Source organism: Schistocerca americana, chromosome 1, assembly GCF_021461395.2.
Source record: "Schistocerca americana isolate TAMUIC-IGC-003095 chromosome 1, iqSchAmer2.1, whole genome shotgun sequence".
In the NCBI taxonomy this organism is placed as follows: Eukaryota; Metazoa; Arthropoda; class Insecta; order Orthoptera; family Acrididae; genus Schistocerca; species Schistocerca americana.
In genome coordinates, this window is record NC_060119.1 from 872,060,253 (window position 1) to 872,076,919 (window position 16,667).

General features: G+C 37.8%; 1 protein-coding gene across 1 annotated transcript in view; it reads right to left on the reverse strand.

Annotated features, from left to right (window-relative positions):
- The window catches only part of LOC124614001 (GATOR complex protein NPRL2-like), a 103,614-nt gene that overhangs the window by 14,821 nt on the left and 72,126 nt on the right, over window positions 1–16,667 (reverse strand). The window contains exons 6-8 of the mRNA XM_047142811.1: window positions 5,319–5,416; window positions 3,075–3,205; window positions 2,803–2,972 (exon numbers count right to left, since the gene is read on the reverse strand). Coding sequence (XP_046998767.1) covers window positions 2,803–2,972; window positions 3,075–3,205; window positions 5,319–5,416 — 399 coding nt within the window. The remainder of the gene's footprint in view (window positions 1–2,802; window positions 2,973–3,074; window positions 3,206–5,318; window positions 5,417–16,667) is intronic.

Sequence of the window (16,667 nt, forward strand, 5' to 3'; positions counted from 1 at the left end):
GAAAGAGGAAGCCGCCTGGTAGAATTTTGCACAGAGCATGACTTAATCTTATCTAACACTTGGTTCAAGAATCATAAAAAAAGGTTGTATACATAGAAGAAGCCTGGAGATACAGGAAGGTCTCAGATAGATTATGTAGTGGTAAGCCAGAGATTCAGGAACCAGGTTTTAAATTGTAAAACATTTCCAGGGGGAGATGTGGACTCTGACCACAATCTATTGGTTATGAACTGCAGATTAAAACTGAAGAAACTGCAGAAAGGTGGCCATTTGAGGAGATGGGACCTGGATAAACTGAAAGAATTAGAGATGGTAGACAGTTTCAGGGAGAGTATTAGGGAACGACTGACAAGAATGGGGGAAAGAAATACAGTAGAAGAAGAATGGGTAGCTTTGAGAGGTGAAATAGTGAACGGAGCAAAGTATAAAGTACGTAAAAAGACAAGGGCTAATAGAAATCCTTGGGTAACAGAAGAGATATTGAATTTAATTGACGAAAAGAGAAAATACAAAAATGCAGTAAATGAAGCAGGCCAAAAGGAATACAAACATCTAAAAATTAGATCGACAGGAAGTGCAAAATGGCTAAGCAGGGATGACTAGAGGACAAATGTAAGGATGTAGAGTCTTATCTCACTAGGGGTAAGATAGATACTGCCTACAGGTAAATTAAAGAGACCTTTGAGAATAGAGAACCACTTGCATGACTATCAAGAGCTCAGATGGAAACCCAGTTCTAAGCAAAGAAGGGAAAGCAGAAAGGTGGAAGGAATATATAGAGGGTCTATACAAGGGCGATGTTCTTGAGAACAATATTATGGAAATGGAAGAGAATGTAGATAAAGATGAAATAGGAGATATGATACTGTGTGAAGAATTTGACAGAGCACTGAAGGACCTAAGTTGAAACAAGGCCCTGGGAGCAGACAACATTCCATTAGAACTACTGACAGCCTTGGGACAGCCAGGCCAAACAAAACTCTACCGTCTAGTGAGCAAGACGTATGAAACAGGTGAAATACCCTCAGACTTCAAGAAGAATATAATAATTCCAATCCCAAAGAAAGCTGGTGTTGACAGATGTGAAAAACACCGAGCTATCAGTTTAGTAAGACATGGCTGCAATTACTAACGCAAATTCGTTACAGACGAATGGAAAAACTGACCTCGGGGAAGATCAGTTTGGATTCTGTAGATATGTTGGAACACGTGAGGCAATACTGATCCTACGACTTCACTTAGAAAATAGATTAAGGAAAGGCAAACCTACGTTTCTAGCATTTGTAGACTTCGAGAAAGCTTTTGACAATGTTGACTGGAATACTCTCTTTCAAATTCTGAAGGTGGCAGGGGTAAAACACAGGGAGCGAAAGGCTATTTACAATTTGTACAGAAACCACATGGCAGTTATAAGAGTCGAGGGACATGAAAGGGAAGCAGTGATTGGGAAGGGAGTGAGACAGGGTTGTAGCCTATTCCTGATGTTATTCAATCTGTATATTGAGCAAGAAGTAAAGGAAACAAAAGAAAAATTTGGAGTAGGAATTAAAATCCATGGAGAAGAAATAAAAACTTTGACATTGTAATTCTGTCAGAGACAGCAAAGAACCTGGAAGAGCAGCTGAATGGAATGGAAAGTGTCGTGAAAGGGGGATATAAGATGAACATCAACAAATGCAAAACGAGAATAATGGAATGTAGTCTAATTAAATCGGGTGATGCTGTGGGAATTGGATTAGGAAATGAGACGCTTAAAGTAGTAAATGAGTTCTGCTATTTGGGGAGCAAAATAACTGATGATGGTCGAAGTAGAGAGGATATAAAATGTAGACAGGCAACGGCAAGGAAAGCGTTGCTGAAGAAGAGAAATTTGTTAACATCTAGTACAGAGTTAAGTGTCAGGAAGTCGTTTATGAAAGTATATGTATGGAGTGTAGCCATGTATGGAAGTGAAATGTGGACGATAAATAGTTTGGACAAGAAGAGAATAGAAGCTTTCAAAATGTGGTGCTACAGAAGAATGCTGAAGATTAGATGGGTAGACCACAGATTCAGAAGGTACTGGGAGATGAAGAAGCTTGCACAGGTTAGAGTAGCATGGAAAGCTGCATCAATCCAGTCTTTGGACTGAAGACCACAACATTAACAACAACATCTTTCAGTCTTTTAGATTATGTTTTCCTTCGGTCTTATCCAACATTGTTGTACGGGTCTGCGATGATAGTTTTTCATATTCACTCATCACATTTGATTCAAAAGTCCATATTTCATGTCTTATGAAGGTATTGTATTACCCTTGCTCAAATACTGAAATCTTCATAGAGGATGTTTTTGACTTTAATGTTATAATGACTCTTGTCATATGCTTTTGCAAAATGAGTGAAAATAATGATTTTAACACTAGAACCACCAACAACAACCTCTACAAACATTTCAAGGGTTTAAACATTACTACGATGCAACTTGCACGAGTATATTAAATGTCTTGTGCATAACAGAGTGGAATTTAGGTTTTACATACAATACTCTCTTTAGAACAGTTCCTTACACCCCATTGAAGGGTACCTTCACAGCAATCCTTAAAATTAATGTATTGAATTATAGTCAATAATAGTGCTATGATAATACAATATTTCATCAAGTAACGTGCTGTGTCTGTATTGCACTTAACATAAATTCTACATCTTTGACTTCTTTCCAATACCCAAAGACTCCTCAACCCAGGACATGTGGAACAGAAATCATGTAATGTAATGGAGCATATTAACAACATAGGTACAGTGAAATGATAGTTGCATATACCTTGTGTATTCTTCTGATAAGACCTTCCAGGACTCCGAATTGGACAAGCTTCCTCTCATTTATTTGGCGAGGATGTGGGCCGAAGCGAATGCACAAGTCTCTAATGGTTGTCCCCACATTCATACCTGCATACATCCTAAAGACATCTCTGAAGAGTGGCAGCTGCCTTACTGTCAAAAAAAAAGCTTCATGATACTGAAAAACATACTTTCAACATGCTAGTCACTATACTTTACATAACAAAAATAATGTCTAACAAGAAAGCTTGTTACCTGATCGTGATACAAACTTGAGGCATCTTTCCTGAAGATCTGCATCTTCAGCCAATAACTTCAATTTTGGTGTTGCTGCATAGACATTTGAATACTGGAATATTGGTACTAATGTAACAACGCCATAATATCTGGAAAAAAAGTTTCATTCGCACCATCAATGCATATAAGCTGGACATAAACCAACACCAGTAATCACATACACAAAAGTAAAATAACTGAGTGCAGTCTGCGACAGTCCCTCTACCCCACCACCTCCCAAAATTTATGTTCTCCTATGTATCTCAGAGTAGGGAGGGATGATTAACAATTTACTAAGCAAGTTCCAACTGTAATGCAGTTAACAGGAATCTTCTGTCATGGAATCATAATCATCAGACAAAATGTAGCTGCTACTAACAAGAAATGTACTTCATTCCTTCTTCATTTAATTATTTAAATTTGCAGGAATCCTCAGATTATATTTTGTGTGTGATGGAGGCGTACTGAAGCCCTCTGCAATGTTTCCACAAGAATATAAAAATAAACTTAGAACACAACCAAACAAAGAAAAGTGTACATGAAAATTATCTGTGTGGTTTTTACTGTGGATTTGTAAACCTCAGTATAATTGAAAGTGATTAGTAAGAAAAAGCATTAATGAGGAAGTATACTGGGGTGGGGGGGGTGGGGGGGGGGGGGGGGGGCTCCAAGACTACTCGAGAGAAGCCTCTGCAAAGCCTGTATCTCCACAAACATTCCATTGATGAGCCTTTTCAGACACAGTAAATACAGTTATGGCTTCTCAAACTTTTATTCAGTTCTATGAATAGAGTGGGTTAGATATACTTCCTGTTCCCTAGATCCACAGTGAAGGAATCCTCAAAGATGTAGAACATGTTATACAGCAATAAATCCTTTAGGTTGCTCTTAAACTGAATAAATTAATTTACTGGTAAGCAGTAACTAGCATCCACAGTTCCTAGAACAGGTCTCTACAGAAAATACTTGAATTCATATACTTTTGGAGTTTTAAAACTTTAGCATGAATTGATGAGTCACCCCAAAATATGAACCTGCATGACATTATCAAATGAAAGTAACTGAAGTATGCTAGTATTTTTACTTATATGTCATCTATGTCTAACAACGTCTCAATTTAAAAAAAAGAAAAGAAAAATGGAAAAGGAAAAAAAATGTTTAGGTCTACAACAAATCTGTTGTACACTCCTATCAATTTAATTTATTGTGAAATTCTAACTGAAGAATTTAACACTGTCAGTGTCTTCTACATGTCTGTAGTCATATTTTAGATGTATGTTACACTTCATAAGTTCTGAAATGCATAAATTGTGTCTTTACAAAGGTTAGTTACAAATTTCATGAACTGATATTTTTACAGAATACTTGATTTGTTATTTATTGAAATGAGTGTGCCATCTGCAAACAAAACAAACTTTGTGTGTGGTAATATTACTGATGATAGGTCTTTAACACACTCAAGAAAAATAAGGGCCCTGAGATGGAGCTTTTTGGGATGCCACACTGTCTCCTGTCAGAGATACACGATTTGAATAATTCTGCAACACATTTATTTTTATACAGAGCATAAAGTATCTTACAGTTTTTCAAATATGTGCTAAAACTATTTACACATTAACGAACTATCTTCCTTGAATGTTTGCAGTACTGATAAAGATTTCCACATTAGCACTACATTGTGTAATTGGTTACTATCTGGGATAAACAAATAAAGCAATAACCAAATGCAATTACCTAATTGGTCCTTATGACAAGAATGTTTCTCCACTCCATGCAATCTAAGTCTAACATGTGCCAAGGATAACAATGAACTAGTATTTCAGAATGTAAGTGTAACAACAAGACAGTGGTTACCATAATATAGATCTACACAAAGATACCACAGTTTGAAAAACCTGTGAGGTACTCCTTACTGCAAAACCATTAAGTCATCAGTGCCTGTTTTATGTAATCATCACCATTACCACCATACAGTACTCAATTCTCAGTTTTGCGAGTAACTCTTGGACTGGAGGGCATTAAGGTCACAGGTCTTAAATGTTGGAGCTGCAAGTTCAATGAGACAAGGAAGAGGCAGTAAATACAGTATCATTTTATTATAAGGACCATCTGCGAAGTCTTCATAAGTGATGCGTTATTTCTAATTTCATTTCCTGTATATCATTCTCCAACAAAATGTTCCAAGTCCTGTGATGATTCAGAACTCTGAATAAAGTTACTTACACCAAATTTTGAACACATGCCTTAACAAGATTGTTCTCCACATCTGCTTCAGCTGCAATTTTAGCAACATGATTAAACCCGTCAATGTATGGAAGGACCTGAAATGAATCAGAACAAAAAATTGAAGATTTATTATTAGTGTAAATAAACAAGCCTGATTTAAGAAATTACTAAAAAACAGCAAATATAACATAAAAAACTAAACTCAAAAATTTCAGCTTATTCACTTACACTTGTTGCAGTCATATGGAGATAGTGAGTCAACAAACTGAACCTACTCATGTCAGTCCCATTAGCAGGTACATTAGACCTTACGACCTTACAAAACATTCAGATTTGTTTAAGTTGACTATAGTGTATAATTCAAAGCTTTTGGACCTCAAGGAATGTGTGTTAACTTACTTGTGAAAGGCGCGAGCGAGAGAAGAGAGAGAGAGAGAGAGAGAGAGAGAGAGAGAGAGAGAGAGAGAGAGCATAAAGTGCAAGTTTTAGCATTATAATTCTAGTTGTACAACTTGGGAAAATGCAGGAAGTGCACGTTTTAGCACTATAATTTGAACTGTGCAACACTTCTAAGAGCATGGCCATAGTGTGGTGGTGTGGTTTATTGTTCTGCCTTTCCATTCACTTACATAGCACTCAACTTTAGTCAAATCTTAAAACAATATGGCTTACCCTCCCCTGATGTATAATGTTCTTCAGCTGAGAAAAGCTATAAAAAATCAGCAGCAATACAGTGTTAACAAAGTGGATAATTAGTTAAATTTACCAGGTATGGCTGTAACTACTAAATGAAGAAAGTGGAAAACTTCTTTTCTATAGTGCCATTTTTCTGTATACATATTTACTACCAAGTCCTTCACAGTATCAAGTTGCAGAAATGAAAAATAAATAAATAAAGTGAACACAGCTTGTACTAAATATGTCACAAGTACAGCATAATCTCTCTAGTAGCCAGTTTAAGGTTCCTACTTGGACCTGATACTGAACAAACAGCACTTTTCGTTGGTCAATAAACAGTCTTTAAATACACATGATGGTAAACAGTTTCTGAATACTCACTCAAATACTATGCAAAATGTCACATTGGGAATTACAAAGTTCACTGACTATACAGCACTCAATTCGGAATTGCTACCCTCTGGAAGAAAGCTTCACTTCTCACAAAAAAAGTAGGAAATATCTCAAATGTCACCTACATTCAATCATTTCTGTTACAACACAATTTTCAGAAATTCACTATTACTCATATTTAACAAAATTACATGGAGCTCCAGGTGACACGGCCTATTATCACCAGAGCTAAGAATTGACGCCTCCCACCTCACATGTGAAATTTGTCTTCCCGTACCAGAGTGCATGAAAGACCTCTTCTCTGATTGGTCAAACACCACAACATTTTTCTATTTTCATTCATATACCCAGTACTCTCCCTGCTTAGACCAATTCCCATTACATAGTAAATTTAGATAGAATTCCATAAAAATACAATCCCAAAAAGCAAAGAAAAACAAATTTATCCCATCTTCAATAATCTGATGGATGGAAGTAAGTTTTACTTTTCTAAAATACTGAAAACTGGCTGCTTTACAATTCACATTTTTCCCCATGTGTATGACTTACATCGGGGTTGCCCAATCAGATTCTCACACTCACTCACACTTCGTTACTCATAATTTCTATTTCACATACACGTCTCATTCATTCACTCATTCACTCAAACTGTGTAACAGGTCAAAATATTAACACCAAACACAATGAAAATACAATTACATTTTGAAAGCTGAGAACATTATATAGTCTATACAGTTACACAAAATATTAAACAATGGAAACCCCATGATGGAATGTAACAATATTATGAAAATGAAAGTTCATGAGCCCACACGAATTGTAAATGGTTGTGAAAACACACTTGACCTCTTAGCCACAAATAATCCTGATCTAATAGAGAGTGTCATGACAGATACAGGGATTAGTGAGCACAAGGTCATTGTAGCAAGGCTCAAAACCATATCAACCAAAACTACTAAAAATACATGCAAAATATAACAGCATATAAAAATTCACATGATGCCTTCCTAAGAGAGTGTCTCCATTCCTTCCAAGCTAATTATGTAAATGTAGACCAGACATGGTTCAAATTCAAGGATACAGTATTGACAGCAATAGATAGATTCATACCGCATAAGTTAATACGAGACGGGTCTGATCCACCATGGTACACGAAACACGTCAGAACACTGTTGCAGAAGCAACGAAAAAAACATGCCAAATTCAGAAGAACCCAAAATCCCCAAGACTGGCTAAGTTTCACAAAAGCTTGAAATTTAGTGCGTACATCAATGCGAGATGCTTTTAATAGTTTCCACAATGGAACATTGTCTCAGAATATGGTAGAGAACCCCAAAGAGATTCTGGTCGTATGTAAAGTACACCAGTGGCAAAAAACAGTCAATACCATCAGTGCACGATAGCGACGGAAATGTTACCGATGATGGTGCCACTAAAGTGGAGTTACTAAATAGTTTTCCATAATTCCTTCACGAAAGAAGATGAAGTAAATATTCCAGAATCTGAAACCAGAACAGCCGTTAGCTTGAGTGACATAAAAATAGTAGATATCTTAGATGTTGTGAAACAACTCAAATCACTTAAGAAAGGTAAGTCTTCCAATCGAGATGGCATACCAGTCAGATTCCTTTCAGAGTATGCAGACACAATAGCGCCTTTCTTAGCAGTCATATAAAACCACTCACTTGACGAAAGCTCTGTTCCTAAGGACTGGAAAGTAGCTCAGGTCACACCAATATTCAAGAAAGGAAATAGGAGTAACCCAATGAATTACAGACCCATATCACTGACCTCAATTTACAGTAGGATTTTGGAGCATATACTGTACTCGAACATTATGAATCACCTTGAAGAAAATTACTTATTGATACATAACCAACACGGATATAGAAAATATTTTTCTTGTGCAACACAGCTAGCTAGCTCTTTCTTACCATGAAGTAATGAGCGCTGTCGACAAAGGTTCTCAGATTGATTCCACATTCCTAGATTTCCAGAAGTCTTTTTTTGATACCGTTCCACACAAGCAACTATTAATCAAATTGCGTGCATATGGAGTATCGTCTCAGTTGTGTGACTAGATTCATGATTTCCTCTCAGAGAGGTCACAGTTAATAGTGATAGGCAGAAAATCAACAAGTAGAACAGAAGTGATATCTGGTGTTCCGCAAGGTGGTGCCATAGGCCCTCTGCTGTTCCTGATTTACTTAAACGATCTAGGTGATAATCTGAGCAGCCCCCTTAGATTGTTTGCAGATGATGCTATTATTTACCATCTAGTAAAATCATCAGACGATCAATTCCAATTACAAAATGATCTAGAGAGAATTTCTGTATGGTGCGAAAAGTGGCAATTGGCACTAAACAAAGAAAAGTGTGAGGCGATCCACATGGGTACTAAAAGAAAACAAATTTTGGGTATACGATAAATCACACAAATCTAAGGGCTGTCAATTCAACTAAATACCTAGGAATTACAATTACGAGTAACTTAATTGGAAAGAACACACAGATAATATTGTGGGGAAGTCGAAACAAAGACTGCACTTTGTTGGCAGAACACTTAGAAGATGTGACAAACCCACTAAAGAGACAGCCTACATCACATTTGTCCATCGTCTGCTGAAATATTGCTGCACAGTGTGGGATCCTTACCAGGTAGGATTGACGGAGGACATTGAAAAAGTGCAAAGACGGGCAGCTCGTTTTGTGTTATTGGGTGGCAGTCACTGAAACAAAGGCGGTTTTCTTTGTGGCAAGATCTATTTACAAAATTTAAATCACCGACTTTCTCTTCCGAATGCGAAAATATTTTGTTGACACCCACCTACGTAGGGAGAAATGATCATCATAATAAAATAAGAGAAATCAGAGCTCAAATGGAAAGATTTAGGTGTTCCTTTTTCCCCACACGCCATTCGAGAGTGGAATGATAGAGAAGTAGTATGAAAATGGTTCGATGAACCCTCTGCCAGACACTTAAGTGTGAACTGCAGAGTAACCATGTAGATGCTGATGTAGATGTACTCACCATATAGCGGAGATGCTGAGTCGCAGACAGGCGCAACACAAAGTGTCACAAATAAAGCTTTTGGCCAGGAAGGCCTTTGTCATGATTTTGAATGTCAGAACATGTTTGGTATGGCAGCAGCAGCAACCACTGAAACATATCTCACCACTTCCTAAGCACTGACGTATATGACTGCGCCACAGCAGGTGCCTCTAAACATCAGTGTTTAACAACAACAACAACAACAACAACAACAACCCCTGTCCCTGCCCTCAATTATATGCTCAGTTCAGCTAAAAGCCCCTGCACATGATCAAACATGTTTATCAAATTTTTTGTCTCCTATCCGCAGGTTTGTCAAACAAGCATAACAATGTACCAATAAAGTCTGTCAAATTTACCCTCACTTTTGAAGCAGCTGTCATGTATTTTGACCCTAGTGGGAATGGCTACCAATGCAGACAAAGCATTTCTTGCATTGACTTTAGCACTGTATAAGGAAGAAAAAGGAAATAAGATTCTGGTCCAGGGAATGGTTGAAATTGAGAGGTAAATATAAACATGAAAATCTAGTGAAAATTCATTACACACTGCAACAGTGTGAGCATGATGCATGGAAGAGATGGAGAACTTTGATTTTTTTTTTTTTTATTTTATTGCACTCCCACTTTTATGTTGTGCATGCTGTATTGATTATTGATCAAGCAACCTCTTTACCATTTTGGTAACTGCCTGTGCTCTTTCGTTTTCACCTCTATAATCTCTTGATCATAAAAATGGTTGGCAATACATCAACACAAAGAATGTCCAACACCTAGTCAAATCAACCTTGAATCAAAATTTCTCTCAAAGACACCGAAAACATAGTCTATATTTGACAAACAATCTACATCTATATCTACATCAAACAGAGCCACACACTGTCAGTTAATTTAAGAAACTAGTGATGTTTGAGAAACCGTTTAATCATTTATAGGAGACTTAAGACCATGTAAAAATGGCATAAACTCAGGTTTTGTATTGTGGTTGCTTTTAATTGTTGTTATGGGAATCACTCATCCTCTTGTTAGCATTCAGCCCCAAACAGATGGAATCTTTTCATTGCTCATCCATTTCTGCACTTGTTGGTAGGTACTAAAAGAATGATACCAGGTGATATCTTGAGTATGTGTCAGTTTTGCAAGGTGGAATTTAAGTTTTGCCACAGCTGTAGAGAATTGTCAACAGAGAACATCGTTTATTGTATGTCTATTCATATCTCTACCACTGAAAATTATTTCGAGCAGTTAATTCATGATCCGTGTGTATAGAACATGGTTGTGAAAACACACTTGATCTCTTAGCAGTAATTAATCCAAAGTTAATAACAAGCATCAAAACGGATACAGGGATTAGTAAACACAGCATTGTCATAGCAAGATTGAATGTTGTAGCCCCCAAATGCTCCAAAAATAAACAAAAAATATACCTATTCAAAAAAGCTGCTAAAAATTCATTTGATGCCTTCCTGAGAGACAATCTCCACTCCCTCCAAATTAACAAGATAAGTGTAGACCCCAGATGTGGCCTGAATCCAAATAAATGGTATCAGCAGCAATTGAGAGATTTATACCAAATAAATTAACAAACGACGGAGCTGATCCTCCTTGATACACAAAACAGGTCAGAAGATTGTTGCAGAAACAACGAAACATGCCAAATTCAAACAGACACAAAATCTCCAATATTGGTGGTCTTCTACAGAAACTCTAAATTCAGCACAGCCTTCAGTGTGAGATGCTTATAATAGTTTACACAGTGAAACTTTGTTTGTTTTGAAACCTGGCAGAAAATCCAAAGCAATTCTGGTTGTATGTGAAGTATACTAGCAGCAAGACACAATCAATGCCTTCTCTGTGTGATAGCAATTGAGATACTATCAAAGACAGTGCTGCCAAAGCAGAGTTACTAAACACAGCCTTCCGAAATTCCTTCACCAAAGAAGCCAAAGTAAATATTCCAGAATTCGAATCAAGAACAACTGCCAACATGAGTAACGTAGAAGTAGATATCCTCAGAGTAGTGAGGCAACTTAATAAAAGCAAGTCTTCTGGTCCAGACTGTATACCAGTTAGGTTCCTTTCAGAGTATGCTAATGCAATAGCTCCATACTTAAAAATAATATACAACCATTCACTCGACGAAAGATCTGTACTCAAAGACTGGAAAGTTGCACAGGTCACACCAATATTCAAGAAAGGTTGTAGGAGTAATCCATTAAATTACAGGCCCATATCACTAACATCAATATGCAGCACATATTTTGGAACATACACTGTGTTCAAACATTATGAGTTACCTAGAAGAAAATGGCCAATGGACACACAGTCAACACGGATTTAGAAAACAATGTTCTTGGGAAACACAACTAGCTCTTGACTCGCACAAAATGTTGAGTGCTATCGATATGGGACTTCAAATTGATTCCATATTTCTGGGTTTCCGGAAGGCTGCTGACCCTGTACCGCACAAGTGGCTTGCAGTGAAATTGCATGCCTATGGAATATTGTCTCAGTTATGTGACTGGATTCATGATTTTCTGTCAGAGAGGTCACAGTTCGAAGTAATTGACAGAAAGTCATTGAGTAAAATAGGAGTGATTTCTGGCATTCCCAAAGATAGTGTTATAGGCCCTTTGCTGTTCCTTATCTATATAAACGATTTGGGAGACAATATGAGCAGCCATCTTAGGTTGTTTGCAGATGACGCTGTCATTTATCGACCAGTAAAGTAATGAGAAGATCAAAACAGATTGCAAAATTATTTAGAAAAGATATCTGTATGGTGTGAAAATTGGCAATTGACTGTAAGTAACAAAAAGTGTGAGGTCATCCACACGAGTGCTAAAAAGAATCCATTAAACTTTGGTTACCTGATAAATCAGTCAAATCGAAAGGTCATAAATTCAACTAAATACTTAGGAATTATAAATACGAACAACTTAAATTGGAAGGAACAGAAATAAAATGCTGTGGGGAAGGCTAACCAAAGACTGTGTGCTTTGTTGGCAGTACACTTAGAAAATGTAACAGATCTACTAAGGAGACTGCCTACACTACGCTTGTCCACCCTCTCCTGGTATACTGCTGTGCGGTGTGGGATCCTTACCAGACAGGACAGACAGAGTACATCGAAAAAGTTCAAAGAAGGACAGCACATTTCATATTATCAAAAAATAGGGGAGAGAGTGTCACTGAAATGATACAGGATTTGGAATGGACATCATTAAAACAAAGGTGTTTTTCATTGCAGAGGAATCTTCTCAGGAAATTCCAATCACCAACCACGGAAAGATATAGGTGTTCATTCTTTCCGTGCACTATACAAGATTGGAATGACAGAGAATTGTGAATGTGCTTCAATGAACCCTCTACCAGGCACTTAATGTGATTTGCAGAGTGTCCATATAGAAGTCTATGATGTAGATGTAGAATGTGACAAGAAACCTCTCCCCTGCTTCATAAACTTGGTATGCTGTTGCATCTAACTGTTTGAGAACGGCAACTAAGTCATACAGGGAAGGGCTCTCTGATAAAATAGTGCTGACATTCATCTTCTCTTTTGTAACACTACAGAAATCAACAGCCTTTGATACAGTAGTGTTCTTCATCGTCATTACCTTCATCATCTCCTGTTGCTTGCTTAACCATCATGTTCTCTGCTGCAGTTTAAGCCAACAGAACTGAAACGAAGTTCCTTTTGTTGGGGTTGTTGGATGAAAAATTTTATGTGTCAATGTAAAGGTTTTTGTTGTGAAGAAGACACATTTTGTAGATGAGTGCAATAAAGTCTAGTGAGATCATTCTACTGTTTTTGTAGCAGATATTCCACACAGATCACGCACAGTAACTCTAACATGACTGTTGTTGTCTTAGTCCATACAGCTGTAGTAGAAGTTATTCAGGGTCAAGTACTGTACATTTTTGTCTACCAAGGTCCACTGTTTGCACTGGAGTGAACATTGATATATACTGACCATTAGAGGCACAAATTTTAAAATTTTAAAATTTAAATTTTAAAAAGACATAAAATTTGAGTTATAATTCTTTTATGATAATTGGAGAAATTTGCCGTTTCTTTGGAACCCTTTATCTTGGCACACATGTGGTATAAAAATAAGTTTTGCCACACAAACTGTAGGAAATTTAACGTCCTACAAGAAATGTAAAAGTGTGTTTTGCAGTAGAGTGTAAGAGAAAAAAAATTTGTTGTTCTTGTTGTGGTCTTCAGTCCTGAGACTGGTTTGATGCAGATCTCCATGCTACTCTATTCTGTACAAGCCTCTTCATCTCCCAATACCTAACGCAACCTACATCTTTCTGAATCTGCTTAGTGTATTCATCTCTTGGTCTCCCTCTACGATTTTTACCCTCCACGCTGCCCTCCAATACTAAATTGGTGATCCCTTGATGCCTCAGAACATGTCCTACCAACCGATCCCTTCTTCTAGTCAAGTTGTGCCACAAACTCTTCTCCCCAATCCTATTCAATACTTCCTCATTAGTTATGTGATCTACCCATCTAATCTTCAGCATTCTTCTGTAGCATCACATTTCAAAAGCTTCTACTCTCTTCTTGTCCAAACTAGTTATGGTCCACGTATCACTTCCATACATGGCTACACTCCATACAAATAATTTCAGAAATGACTTCCTGACACTTAAATCTATACTCGATGTTAACAAATTTCTCTTCTTCAGAAACGCTTTCCTTGCCATTGCCAGTCTACATTTTATATCCTCTCTACTTCGACCATCATCAGTTATTTTGCTCCCCAAATAGCAAAACTCCTTTACTACTTTAAGTGTCTCATTTCCTAATCTAATTCCCTCAGCATCACCCGACTTAATTCGACTACATTCCATTATCCTCGTTTTGCTTTTGTTGATGTTCATCCTATATCCCCCCTTCAAGACACTATCCATTCCGTTCAACTGCTCTTCCAAGTCCTTTGCTGTCTCTGACAGAATTACAATGTCATCGGCGAACCTCAAAGTTTGAATTTCTTCTCCATGGATTTTAATACCTACTCCGAATTTTTCTTTTGTTTCCTTCACTGCTTGCCCAATATACAGATTGAATAACATCGAGGATAGGCTACAGCCCTGTCTCACTCCCTTTCCAACCACTGCTTCCCTTTCATGCCCCTCGATTCTTATAACTGCCATGTGGTTTCTGTACAAATTGTAAATAGCGTTACGCTCCCTGTATTTTACCCCTGCCACCTTTAGAATTTGAAAGAGAGTATTCCAGTCAACATTGTCAAAAGCTTTCTCTAAGTCTACAAATGCTAGAAACATAGGTTTGTCCTTCCTTAATCTAGCTTCTAAGATGAGTCGTAGGGTCAGTATTGCCTCACATGTTCCAACATATCTACAGAATCCAAACTGATCTTCCCCGAGGTCGGCTTCTACCAGTTTTTCCATTCGTCTGTAACGAATTCGCGTTAGTATTTTGCAGCTGTGACTTATTAAACTGATAGTTCGGTAATTTTCACATCTGTCAACACCTGCTTTCTTTGGGATTGGAATTATTATATTCTTCTTGAAGTCTGAGGGTATTTCGCCTGTTTCATACATCTTGCTCACCAGATGGTAGAGTTTTGTCAGGCCTGGCTCTCCCAAGGCCGTCATTAGTTCCAATGAAATGTTGTCTACTCCGGGGGCCTTGTTTTAACTCAGGTCTTTCAGTGCTCTGTCAAACTCTTCACGCAGTATCATATCTCCCATTCCATCTTCATCTACATCCTCTTCCATTTCCATAATATAGTCCTCAAGTACATCGCCCTTGTATAGACCTTCTATATACTCCTTCCACCTTTCTGCTTTCCCTTCTTTGCTTAGAACTGGGTTTCCATCTGAGCTCTTGATGTTCATGCAAGTGGTTCTCTTATCTCCAAAGGTCTCTTCAATTTTCCTGTAAGCAGTATCTATCTTACCCCTAGTGAGATAGGCCTCTACATCCTTACATTTGTCCTCTAGCCATCCCTGCTTAGCCATTTTGCACTTCCTGTCGATCTCATTTTTGAGACGTTTGTATTCCTTTTTGCCTGCTTCATTTACTGCATCTGTATATTTTCTCCTTTCATCAATTAAATTCAATATTTCTTCTGGTACCCAAGTATTTCTACTAGCCCTCGTCTTTTTACCTACTTGATCCTCTGCTGCCTTCAATACTTCATCCCTCAAAGCTACCCATGCTTCTTCTACTGTATTTCTTTCCCCCATTCCAGTCAATTGTTCCCTTATGCTCTCCATGAAACTCTGTACAACCTCTGGTTCTTTCAGTTTATCCAGGTCCCATCTCCTTACATTCCCACCTCTTTGCAGTGTCTTCAGTTTTAATCTACAGGTCATAACCAATAGATTGCGGTCAGAGACCACATCTGCCCCTGGAAATGTCTTACAATTTAAAACCTGGTTCCTAAATCTCTGTCTTACTATTAGATAATCTATCTGAAACCTGTCAGTATCTCCAGACTTCTTCCATGTATACAGCCTTCTTTTATGATTGTTGAACCAAGTGTTAGCTATGATTAAGTTGTGCTCTGTGCAAAATTCTTACAGGCGGCTTCCTCTTTCATTTCTTAGCCCCAATCCATATTCACCTACTACGTTTCCTTCTCTACCTTTTCCTACTACCGAATTCCAGTCACCCATGACTATTAAATTTTCATCACCCTTCACTATCTGAATAATTTCTTTTATTTCATCATACATTTCTTCAATTTCTTCGTCATCTGCAGAGCTAGTTGGCAGATAAACTTGTACTACTGTAGTAGGCGTGGGCTTCGTATCTATCTTGGCCACAATAATGCGTTCACTATGCTGTTTGTAGTAGCTTACCCGCATTCCTATTTTCCTATACATTATTAAACCTACTCCTGCATTACCCCTATTTGGTTTTGTGTTTATAACCCTGTAGTCACCTGACCAGAAGTCTTGTTCCTCATGCCACCGAACTTCACTAATTCCCACTATATCTAACTTTAATCTATCCATTTCCCTTTTCAAATTTTCTAACCTACCTACCCGATTAAGAGATCTGACATTCCACGCTCCGATCCGTAGAACGCCAGTTTTCTTTCTCCTGATAACGACATCCTCTTGAGTAGTCCCCGCCTGGAGATCCGAATGGGGGACTATTTTACCTCTGGAATATTTTACCCAAGAGGACGCCATCATCATTTAACCATTACGGCCGTAGTTTCCCCTTGCTTTCAGCCG